Source organism: Papilio polytes, unplaced genomic scaffold (genome assembly GCF_000836215.1).
Source record: "Papilio polytes unplaced genomic scaffold, Ppol_1.0 DF824047.1, whole genome shotgun sequence".
Taxonomy (NCBI): domain Eukaryota; kingdom Metazoa; phylum Arthropoda; class Insecta; order Lepidoptera; family Papilionidae; genus Papilio; species Papilio polytes.
This window is the reverse complement of record NW_013525157.1, coordinates 2,169,738-2,182,694: the sequence shown is the minus strand read 5'-3', so window position 1 is coordinate 2,182,694 and position 12,957 is coordinate 2,169,738. Positions and strand designations below refer to the sequence as shown.

At 32.7% G+C, this 12,957-nt stretch overlaps 1 protein-coding gene across 2 annotated transcripts; it reads left to right on the top strand.

Moving 5' to 3' along the window:
- The first annotated feature begins 1,779 nt into the window (after positions 1-1,779).
- On the top strand, positions 1,780-4,161 carry LOC106100542 (uncharacterized protein C15orf26-like). 2 transcript variants are annotated; one of them, XM_013279411.1, is made up of 6 exons: positions 1,780-1,965; positions 2,059-2,221; positions 2,563-2,804; positions 3,211-3,369; positions 3,873-3,962; positions 4,029-4,161. In XM_013279411.1, the coding sequence occupies exons 1-6, from the start codon at positions 1,879-1,881 to the stop codon at positions 4,119-4,121; spliced, it is 834 nt and encodes a 277-aa protein (XP_013134865.1). In that variant the 5' UTR covers positions 1,780-1,878; the 3' UTR covers positions 4,122-4,161. The 2 variants fall into 2 exon arrangements, with proteins under 2 accessions (XP_013134865.1, XP_013134866.1); XM_013279412.1 differs by having other exon boundaries at positions 4,005-4,081.
- The last annotated feature ends 8,796 nt before the right edge of the window (positions 4,162-12,957 follow it).

Below are 12,957 nucleotides of genomic sequence, written 5' to 3'. Positions count from 1 at the left end.
CTTAGGTTTGGGTGTAGTTATGGCATGTTACATGTCGTCTCGTTTCATTTGTGTCACACGTCTTGACAATGTCTAGACGCCGTCGGCACTACATCGCGTCTTCTCTAACACGATTGTTGCTTGGAATATTACATCTGCATAAACAAGATTTCTATTGTTGCTAGCTTCGTGTTATCTTTTTGGGGATGTACTAGTGTTTTTATATCTCGGATTTATCCAAACGTGAGATAACAGTGTATTCAAGGAGCGAAAGATTAAATTTGCTAAATCCTTTTGAGATTATTAAAGGGTTTTTAAAATGTTCAACCAACAAAATTCATCTACTTTTTTTAGTTGTAACATCTCACATTTCGTGTTGAAGTGTAATATATTGCCGCATAATAAAGGACGGTATGTCCATATAGTTCCATTTTCATGGTCATAATCAGATTGTATGCGTAGCGTTGTGCTACGCGGGTCGTAGCGAGCCGCGGTAACACAATTGCTTTGAAGCTACGCCGTCTGGCCGTTGTAATTACCAGTCTAATATTGCGAGTGATTGTGACATGCACTAGAAGACAGCTCTATTATTTCCATTTGAATTGTTAATTAATTTTGGTTTTGAATCAGTATAGAGTATACAATTTATGCTGTTACTTCGTTCTATTTTACTCATGTTCTCAGTTAAGCCATGGCTGTAATGAAGGTAAAGCCTTTAACGTTATTATTTATGCACAATATTACGGAGTCTGTACATTGTGTTAAGTCTTAGATGCAAGAAACATGTTTTGAACACAACACAAAGCTGCTACTTTATAGTGTTACGATCCTGGTATAAATGTATATATGTATCTTAAGCATAAATTACCTATTTGTAATCCTATGAAAACAAATCATCTTCATCTTTTTCAACTTTTGAAATTGCCTTCTATTGTTTTAATTAGCTACCAGCAGTATTTGAATGTTATCAAATAAAATATTTTCTTACTTCTTACTAATATTGTGCGAGTAAATGCGAAAGTTTGGATGGACGGATGCATGTTTGTTAGAGCCTGTCGTCTAGCGGCTGAACGAATCTCGATCAAATTTAGCACAGATGTAAAACATAGTCTGGAAGAACATATAGGCAACTTACTAAGTTTTTTTTTATTCTAGGGGAACGGTGTCGCTGACAAAAACTAGTATGTATAAATTAATGCTTATTATAGAATCCCCATAACAAATATGAACCTGCTGGAAATAACAACGCATAAAACAATTTATATTAATGTGATGCAAAACAAACAAAATGTACATTAAATGATTATTCAATTAATCACTCGCTATCACTAAACCACAAACAAACAGGACGTGATTCCCGTATATGAGTACCTATATTTATTTTAAGCCTCGATGCATTGAGTGAAATGCTCACACAATAATACAAATAATTCATAGTTAGTTTTATGTTTAACAGATTTGCTATTTTATAGTAGAAGGTGGCAACGAGTAAATGCTCACTGGACTCTAACCTGTAAATATGATGTTGTATTGGACCTTTGGCATAGCCCAATGATCTCTAGATTCCACTGGGCTGGCTATAAAATTGGTGTTTTATGCATATTTAATTTTCGCCACTATGTCGCTGACGGTAGCGGCAGAAGGTTGCATTAACAACTTTAATGGAGATGGAATTACTAACTGTATGGAACAGTAACTTCAACTGGCCTTTTTAAGTCTGAACGAAGCTAATGCTGTCATTTATAAACAGTGACATGTCCATCTAGAGAGGTCAGTGCAAATTTAAGTACAAAGAAAAAATAAATACAGATATTTTGAAAGTTTTATGACAAATGACATATGGCATATTATGTGCTATTTGAAATCAAAATCAACGTTTAATTATTTATTTTTGTAAGAATGCCGAAGACTGATATTGATAAAGGTATTGTTTATTGCAATCGTGTGCTTGTTGGAAATTGGTATGAAGCGGCACAATTGGAGGAGGTAACTTATTAAAGTAGAAACTAAATGATCATGGTGGTGTAAGAACGTTTAAAAATGGCATATCACACGTATAGTAAACAATATCATTTTTAGCACAAGATACATAAATTCCTGGAGCAAATGAAAAATGGTGAATTATTATTGGCGAGATATCGAACAATGACAAAGAATCTAAACGAGCCAACAATTTTGACTCAGTCTACTGGAAGAATATGCTTCGGTGATCGCATATCACTGCTCGCACCGCACGTGCCCGGTTAATATTTATATATTTTAAACAAGAAACAAGACAATGTATTTTCCCTGGATTTTTATATCATCTTGATCATATTATTTAGTCTCCATTTTCGGTTTAGATTCCAATACTTCCTAGATATAAATTGTTCTGGAATTTAACATGTAACTGTATGTTACGTTTTTTAATTAGTTAACATATAGGTAAGGTGTAATACATTAATTACTTCATGAAGATATTGAAAAAATTATTATCTTTATTAAAATCATGCAAATTACAATCTTTAGGGTTTACTTTATTGTTTACTGGACAACAAAAAATGTACTTAGCAATTTTAATCATTATTTCCATAATAATCACAGCGACAGATCCACCGACCGAGGATAAAAAGGGTCTGTTACTAGGGGGAAGAATTTCAGCGAATGAACTCGAATATTTTCAAGATCTCGTCGATGGTTGCTCTTTAGTGGGGCTCGTTCAGACCGAGCCGGCAAAGAGAAACACTTTCGTTATCACCAGTGCGGACTACTGCAACCGTGAAGGCGAAACTCTCAAATACAACCAAGAATTTCTGCTTACCCTCGAATCGTCTTTACACAGAAAGGTACGCTCGCGTACCAGATTTACGGGTCGCTTGCTTTATTTCAATGTTACTTAACCTACTTACTTGTTTTAATATTTTTTATGACGGCAGTTTTAAAATTTCGAGAAATTTATAACAAATGCAAGCTATTAACGTAAAAGGTATCTCAAATTTTAACGATTTAAGGTGCACTGAGAATCGTTCTAGATCACTAGAAAGTCCCTTAGTGCACATTTGTAAGAAAAATCTACACCAAATAGCTGTTAAAAATAGTACACAGCTGAGTGCTATAGTTACATTCGAAAATAAAGTAAAGTAATTTACAATTTCGAATTACTACTTCGACCAAAGAAAACAAAAATCTCTTTATCAAGTTTTATCATTATCTGTGTCTCATATACCTTAGTAAATGACATTTTATTTGTAGCCTCTATACGTTAGATACGATCCTAATCCTATACCGGGGTTATGCGGGTTGTATCCGCTTTATTTTAGTGAAAATCCAGTATCAAACACGCGCTGGCGGTTTTTACCAGTTCAGCGACCTAATATTACAAGATTCGAACAAGAGGGACTTCCAGTTCAAGTAAGATTTATGTTTTTATATTTATACTCTTACAACCTTAGAAATATATATAAATAATAATAAAAAACAAATACTAGTAAAAATTTTACTTATAAGCTTATTTCTAAGTTTAACTTTGTATCACGCTAGCTTTCGCCCGCGACTCCATCCGCGTGCAATTAAATAACACAAAAGTGAGTAGCCTATGTGACCTTCCAGATTATCCTCTACATCTGTATAAAATTTCATGAAAATCCGTTGAGCCGTTTAGGCTCTAAACTATAACAAACATCCATCCATCGATCTAAACTTTCGCATTTATAATATTAGTATGATTTATTTGTAAGGCAGCTATAATTTCTCAGTATGAAGTATTTAGAACCTCTATCTATGTAAATTTGTTATTGTAGCGGCATCTGGTGGTCGGATTGTATGCCACCTTAAAATATTAAATTGATTTCAATACCATGAATCTAGTATTTAAATATTTTTAATAAAATGACTAATCTTTATTGCAACCACAGGTTAATATAGATATTGTGGTCAACCATTGCGCGACCAATGTTAATTTGGGTGTGAACATTGGCAAGTGGGCTTTAGGATTTCATGGAAAGGTAAAATTTTTTTTTGTTTTCTCTGCACTAACAAACGTATACTTTCCTATAATTATTTGTTAACAGATCTGTACACTTTTAATGAAGACGTGTTTGGATATATATGGCAGAGAATTACCTAATAACATTTGGCAAATTTATATACCTATTGCTGCATAGCAACAATTTTTATGTATAAAATTAAAACGAAATATCTGGTTATACTGGATTTCATTTATTAAAAATCCAATAGTTATTAAAATAAGCAACAATTTCTCAACTAACTAGTGGTTTTCAAACAATCTGATGGGAAATATCGTCTTATTTCTAGATCGACATTAAAAAGGATTTTTATTTAAAAACCAAAACATTGTGATCAATATTGCAAATCACTTTTGCACTAACATTTTTATAGCAGTTGGTATGAAAAAATGTTTCATACACGAGTGAACGAGGAAACAAAACCTTTGTAAGTAATTAAGCAATGTTGTTCAGTGAGTCGCGGCATTTCATTAACAAAGGGGCCTCTAATTTTGACTTTCCCCTTCTTAAAATTGGACGAATTCATTTTAATTTATACATAATTTTTTTTTATGTTTAATCTACAGTTTCACCTGATTACATTTTTAAGATTTAGGTCAAAGACAGAAAACTTTAAAGACATCCTAAATGTATACTAAGTACGATTTTTGTTTTAATAATAGTATTACTTATGACTTGGAAAAGTTAAGAAGTAATATTTCAGAATAACTACGATAAGACAATAAATATTAACTCCCGCAAATGAAACTGTTGACTAAAAAAAGATTTACCTCTGTCAAGTCAAGACGGAAACAATAGAACAATAGGCGGGAGTTTGCAATTTAAACATTAATCTTTTGCAGGAAACAACGGGCCTTGGGATAAAAGTTTTTATACAGTATGTGTCACGAACAAATTACCGTAATAAGATAGGTAAAATTAACCTCCATAGAGGTTATAATAGTTTCATAGTAATCTTACTATTATTATAATTGTAAATTTAGGATGGATTTTTGTTAGAAGGTCTCTTCAGAATGGTAGCGTGAATTTGTATGATAGGTGTACATGTAGAACACTGGCTGGAAGAACGCATGATCCACTTTTTTATTTTTCCATGAATTTGTGCGGACGAAAAATAGTGGCATTCATAAAATGTTGGTACTAAAACTTTCTGGAATAAGTGAAGTTTAGTTTCTGTGACCGTTTTTCTTTTTTTTTGGTTTTTTCATGCGACAGCAACAATTTATTGAGCAAATGTTGAGTGCTATCAAAATCAAGTATCAATATAGCACCACGAGAGGTTTCTCTTTAAAATATAGAGATAATGAGTTTTTTAATCTTGTTTCAATAATGGAATCATATTGTCAAACATTTTAAAGAGGTCTAAATATGCTTCAAAATTGGTTTTTTAGATTATTTCGATGTATTTGCACTGGCTTTTTTTTCAACATTTTTTGCACAAATATATGATACATCAAAAATAATTTGTTTATGTTATCTAGTTTATTTTTTTAAATAATTTCTTTTGTGACTTACAAGACGTAACACTTTAAAAATATATTTGCGTTTACGACAATAGTCTCGTTTAAAGATAGATAGAAATCTTGAGCAAAGAAATTATGCTGCGACCTCGGTTTGAATAATTCATATACACCAAGGAAAGATAAAATCGATCCTAAAAGTGGTCTAGGGGATAAATAGAACGGACGTTATATCCGATTTAAAACTTTAGATATGGGAACTTTAACTCTGAAAGCGTTACGTACTGCCTTGACATTTTTAACTATTTTGAAACTGTTAGTACTTTTTACTATTTTCTTAAAGGATAATTAAAGATGTATTTTTGATGCTAACTTTGGTCGACTTTGACTAGTTTTGTTGACTCACATTCTGGATTCCTATTTGTATTAGATGTGTAAGAAAAAAATGGATAGTACTTTTTTAATCAAACTTTATTTGAATGCGGTGTCACGTCTGATCAGTTCAAGACGTAGTAAACAAAAGCATTTTGGTAATATTGAGAAAACTCATTTGCGAGCCGGCGCCCGCCCGGCGCGGTTCACTAGACCTATGAAGATGCCCTCTATTGACAAGGTGTTATTTCTTTCATAGACTTTCACACTGATTATTTCTTGTATTATCAGAGTTATGTTAAACAACAGCAGTATATCAAAGAAAGTTCTAAGTACTTATATCTGTACGACGCAACTTATGCGAAATTCTTTTGTTATAAGACTCGTAAATAGGGTTGTTACGAAACTCTGCTTCCGCATCCGCAAGTGCGGAGCTTCCGCAATAAATATTTACTCCGCATCCGCTTCCCTTATTTCTATGCGGAGTTATAACGGAGGTTTATTTACGTCTTTAACACGAATGGGGCGATTAGGTATCGTTTATACGACCCGCGCGGGCGCGCTAGGTCAACTAACAATAATTATATATATTACATTTACATAATAAACTATATAATTATGCACCAACCAGTATTTTGAATTTTTAATTCTTTAATAAATCGCAATTATTATTTACCTCTGCTTCTGCAGAGGTGAAGCACGCCTCCTCCGCATCCGCTTCCGGTCAAATTACCTCCTTTACAACACTACTCGATATATAACATTGCTCTCTTAATTTTCTTTAAAGTTAATTAGCGAAAGAGGTATATTTTATTCAAGTATTTTGATAGTGGGAATTGGGAATCCACAAATACGCCCTATTCAACAATATTCTAATTTTATATTAACATTCAAGTGCTGTATAAAGTAATCAGTTGAAATGTAAACCTCGGTTCAGTAGAAGTATCGCAGCAGCAATAACACGCCCGCTGTTGGCAGGATAAACCAAACGTAGCATTCCGCAATATTAAACAGAAGACGCTGGCTCCGATAGAATTGAGTTTCTTAGAATCACGCAACCCTAGCGTACAGAGCACACAGCGTACTGTACATTTATAATCGTTTAGTACAAATATACATACACCAAGCTTGATTTATATTAAGTTAAAGTTCAATTATTGTGTATTTTTTATTGTTATTTTAATACTGGCTGTTGCTCGAGTCTTCGTCCGCGCAGAAGTATGCGTTTTAGTAAATATTTTACTCAGTGATAACTTAGCTATTTATTTTTGAAATCGACCCAGTTGTTTTTGAGTTATTTCAATACATAATAAAAATCTTTCCTTTTTTAATATTAGTATAGATTGTTTACCTTATAAGAAACTTACTCTATGCGTATTAGTTCATATGTGGGTTATCTTGGTGTGTGTGTTTAATTTAAGAAACAGAGTAAACTAACAAGGAAGTATCACTATATCATTTACACCAATTGCCAATGAAAACCACCAAAACACACAATGCATTTTGCTACGACGCATGTCTACGACACACATGTGCTACGAGTTGTAGTTTGCGCCAAGTTGTTAGTTCTACTTCTGAAGTGCTAAAGTTAATTATTTGCAGATTTCTATACTGTATATCATATGTATTTATACATGTAAAAGTATGTTTAACTGATAAATGGAAGGTTAAAGTTTTTTGTAACAATTTGTTAGAGGATTTTGTAATTAACAAATTACTGTAATTTTTGTTGTCATTGGGTGTGTGCTTATTTTTTGTTAATTTCACAAATTGTAAGGACTATAATTATGTTGCTTATGGTATATTTAAATAAGCGGCACAATACAGGCAACGTTTATCGTCGAGTTGTGAATCATGAATTATTCACTTTGAAAACAGTTACCGGCTGACTAACCGCTACAGAGCTGCAGACAACTGAAACAACAACGCCCCACACCCCGCACCCGGCAGCCCGCACCGCGCAACCCGCGCCCCGCACCCCGCAACCCGTATCCAACGACCACAATAAAAATATTTACTTCCGGATACCTTTCAATAATTTGTTGCCAACTGTTTATTTTAATTTTATACGCAGTCTATGTCTGATTATTTTCAGTATTATTTGTTAGTGTAAAGCAGAGTTATTTCATAGCACCCTTAGTGTAGAATATGTATTAAACATCTACTATGTAAGTAACTAAGCGGCAGTTAATATAAACAAAAGCCCGTGTAGATGTAAACTGTCGACTTCGCAAGTTGAAAGGTTTCTCTTAATTGCTATGTAACAGATTGTACACGCGCGGGGAAGATTATTTACTATTAATTTCGTGAATGGCTTACATCAACGTTATGTTTTAACCCAAAGTGACACGAGGCAGAAAACAATTAATGTGTTATTATAATTAATTGCGTGCTGGTCCCTGGGCCGGGCAGCCGCGCAGCCGCGCTTACCAAATACAATGTTTTAATTAATACCACGTAATATATAAATTGCTATGACGTGCTCTACGTAAACAAAATGTTCTCAATGTTGCCATAAAACAGCATTTTGATAATGTTTTTTTTAATTTACGAAATGTAATTCTATAAGGCGAAAGGTTTTTTTTTGTATTTAATAGTAATTTGATGTTTAACGTATTTATATCGTTAACATTTTATTGTTAAATAGTTTTTCTCTGTTAAAATACAGTTGTTACAAATATTTTATTGGAATTGCTGAACGCAATAATAACGTACATGTTTGTAGAGCAATAAAGGATATGATAATTCTGTTGGCAGATGCACATATCGTTTGTAAAATAGTTATGAAATGCAGTTGGTGTGTTTAAATTTAATGTTTGAAACGGTCTGCGGTGGGCAGTAGCCAGCGGGCTCTAGTTCACGTGTTTACCTCATAAATCACTCGCCCAATGTGCATTGTGTGAATTCTAACTCTTTATTAGTGTACACGGGTAATTGTTAGTTTGCAAATTACAGGAATTTTACTATTCTATAAAAGGAAAATCTATTTATGACAATTTACTCGTGTTTAAGAATTCTATTAGAAACTTTTTAAACTGTATAAACACAAAAGCTGAAAGAGAAGCTTATTCATGCAAAGCTTTATCTAGTCATAAGTAAAAGCAATGTAGTTATTATATTTAATTGCAATTGTAATACTGATACAGTTTTTTTTTCACAACTTTTCTCGCAATTGATTGTTACCGCTCTGTGTAATATCCTGCGGTACTCGTTGCATTATTCTGAAACATTTCCCTCGTTTTCTTTCGACTCTTATCTCCTACGGTCTTACATAATAGACGAATTAAAGTCAATGTATCGGATAATGGGGTACTGGAGTCAATGATAATACATTTGCACCAACATCTGACCTGAATTGTATTATACCAGAAATCTTTCACCGTATCAAGTAACCGTTGTAAAGAAAAAAAAAACATTAAATTCTAATTCATATTTTTAGTCACTCATTTCAAAATCGCTGTATCAACATTTTCGTAGGGATATCTCTACAAATAGTTTGTTTTATTTATCTCTGTTATGCGAACGGATGACACGGTGTATACACGGTGTGCTTTTCGTTAGTGAAAACCTACGGTTAAATTCCACAGCTATTTTAGTTGTTCTATTTTCTCTGGTTAACAAAACAGCTTCCCGGCAAAGTATCGTAGCTCGATTACACAGCGCACAGCTCTCTATGAAACGTGCCCTGCATTTCGCAAACGTAGCGTAATTTGTGAACAGGAACTTGTTTTGGATTTCTCCTTTTTCTACTTATACAGTGTTCAACTTCAAAATTAACATCAACAATTCTGAAATAAAATTAGTAGTTAAAAATATTGTTTGCGACAAATGTTCCTATGTGAGTATGCTAAAAATTATTTAATAGATTTTGTTTAATAGAACTGCCATTTTATGAATAATTATGAAGCTTTATGTTTAACATATTGCTTCATATCTTTTGCAATCCTACGTTTCTTTAAAATCATATTCTTTTACAGATTTGCATTTATTTATTTTAGGTTTATTAAAGTACTAACTTTATTCCGCGACTCCGTGCGCGTGGAATTAAATAATTCAGTAAGTAGCCTTATGTGTTCTTCCAGACTATCCTCTACAATTGTACCAAATATCATTGAATTAAAAATATCGTCCATCTAAACTTTCGCATTTATAATATTAGTAAGATTAATAAGATTGAAGTAATGGCACGTTTGCTTACATTCTGTACATTTCTGTAGATGATATTTGACAAACACGTATGCAAATAAAGAGTTCATTAGGACACAGACAGTGAGACAGACAAGTGTTGAATATGAAACATGAGTACTGAATTATTTATGTAAGACACCTAGGGGAAGCTCTGTCTGCTCATACAATGAATACAAACGTTTTTACATATGTCCTCATGCCCGATATTACCCAAGCCAAGTTATCTATACTAATATCATAAAGTGGAAAGATTTGCACTTCTGAGTTTTTGTATGTATTGAAATAAAAACTGCTGGGCCGATTTCAAAAATTCTTTCACCATTAAGAAGCTACGTTAACACTAAATAATAGGTTGTTTTTTAACTACTTTTGATTTCGAGTGGAAGAAGCCGCGAGAAACAGCTAGTAATGTATGTTTTTAGTAGCATATTTACCAAAATGTTTAACATATCTTTCATAGATCATATTGTTTTTTTAAAGTACACTACATACATTTTTATTTACGATACTTTATTAAATTAGAATGGAATTAATCATTCTTTTGCAACAGTAAATAAAATTATGGAAATATATAAATATGTTTGAACTACGACTACATCATAGCTTAAACAGTAAATGAACAGAAAAACGTAGTAGTTTCTAGAACCAAGCCGCACTTCACACTTCGCTAGTGAGTTAGTCCTCGGCCGTGCGGATAAGAGCTTTCTCACTTATTTATTTTCCTTCTACCTACCCGGCCATAGAACCAGTCGTATTTTATTCATAAACAGTCAACTTTACAACGATAAATATTTCAACAACGTACCCATTGTTACTTGTTGAATACCACTTTACGAAATACATATATGCATTGATATAATTTATAGACAAAATTTTGCAGAAGTACCAAAGAGTAGTCTTGACACAACGGACAAATGAACGCAAAGATAAATAACCTAATTGCCTAACGAGGAAAAGTAATGTCGTTTACGTTCAAAATAAGAAAACTCGAGGATCTGTATTCTCCCTCACTTAGAAGGCATCTTTGTAATCTGTACTTTATCAATGTTGATGAAATTTATTGTATTTTTAACTATTTTACTGTCTTTTTCTGTCAAAAATAACAAAATTGACACAAGAGAAAATAATTACAGTTGTTTAAAGTTACATTCACGACGGCAACGAGGGCCAGCGTCAAATAACAATGGGAAAGGCGAACAATACAAACCTTATTTACTCAGAGAGTAAAACTCTAGGGTCCTCTTTAAAAACTCTTTTCGCTGAGCTTTTGTAATTGTCTCGACATAAACAGCCAGTGGGACAAGAGTTTACGCTACGTTAGTGTTGTTTTTAACACAAAGTAATGTTGGATATGTTGAATGAGATAATTCTATTATGTTTCTGTTATAAGTAACTTAAGATAATTAATAGTTTAACTTTTGTTTTTAAGCGTAATTTAATTTTTGTATTTCATTGTAATTCACTACAATAAGATCCATTTACGTTATTACTATAAAAGTCTTTTGTTATTTGATTCGTTTCGGTGATTTTTAAAATACTTATAATAGCATCAAAGAAAATCGACAAAAGAGAGGTCAAAGTTAAAAACTTAATCGGCTTTTTTTTAACCAGTCTTCGGCCGGCACATGTTAAGTCCACAGTCTGGGTATTTTCAAAGCTCGCTCTATGTGTTTTATTTAAAGGTTTTGCTTTGACTTCTTTGGCTTGAAAGAAATCGATTGCGTGCGATCGTTTTGGTCGAATCTTATTTTTATGACTTGAATACTTCCTCCAACACTCGAATAGACGCTTTAATTAGACGATAAAAAATCAATAAATGCTCTATTACGTGAGCGGCACAACAAATAAGTTTTAGTAAAATCACGTCTTCTAGTTCCTTGGGACAGGTTTTTTCACATTTTTATTAATAATGTGAAAGGTTGCCGTATTAAAATGGAGATCATGGTTTCCTATTTTATTTTCTGTTATTAAAACTTTATTATGCAGTCGTTAAATTATTATTTAATGGAATTTTTATGGTTTGGGTAAAACCTTACAGTTCTTTTTAGGTGTCGAGCACAGAATGTAACAAATAATCCCAGCAGCTATAATTATGGTTTCTATCTCTGTTTGTTGAAAGTTGGTAGTTAGTTTTTGATTAAATAATTTTTCTGAACACAAAAATTAAAACTGAAGAGATAAAACTTTTAATATTTAAATGTGAAGTTTGTAGAAGAGAAGTTTCTGTTCGCCTTTTTACTTATTCAATGAACACCAACTCTGTTAAAAACCGTCCAAAAAGACATTCGCGAGAGGCATTATCGATTCTTAATTAAACTGTGTCTGCCATCCGGCCGTAATTGAATGAAGGTTTTTATCGCCAATAATAAAATTGTCGATTCAATGTCCGATTATTACTTTATTAATATTCAAACAATTTTTAGTATTCGCTGTTGTATAACTTTAAAGCGAAATTAATTTTGTAACAATTACATTTGACTAGCTTTCACCCGCGACTCCGTCCGCGTGGAATTAAAATAAACAAAAGTAAGTTTTCTTCTAGACTGCTCTATGTCTATACCAAATTTCATCGACATCCGTTAAGCGGTTTCAAAGCTACAAGCTCTTACAAACATCCATCCATCTAAACTTTCGCATTTATAATATTAGTAAGATTCTGTAAGTAATTTTCGTTTAGTTATGTCTTATACTAGTAATAATTGGCTTCTTTCGTTCCCCGATTCGATCCCCTACATGTAATAATGCGTTTCGCGATCAATTTTCATATTGAAGGGAAACGTTTTGTTAGAATCTGTACATATGGGTAAAGAAATTCAAAGATATATGTGAAGATAATCAACCCGCGTTAGTGACTATGTCTTAATCACACATACCTTAGGATAGGCTCCAAGTCCAACTGAGGGGACGTACTGTGAACCTTTCTGAATATTTTTTTTTTTTTTTTTTTTTTTTTT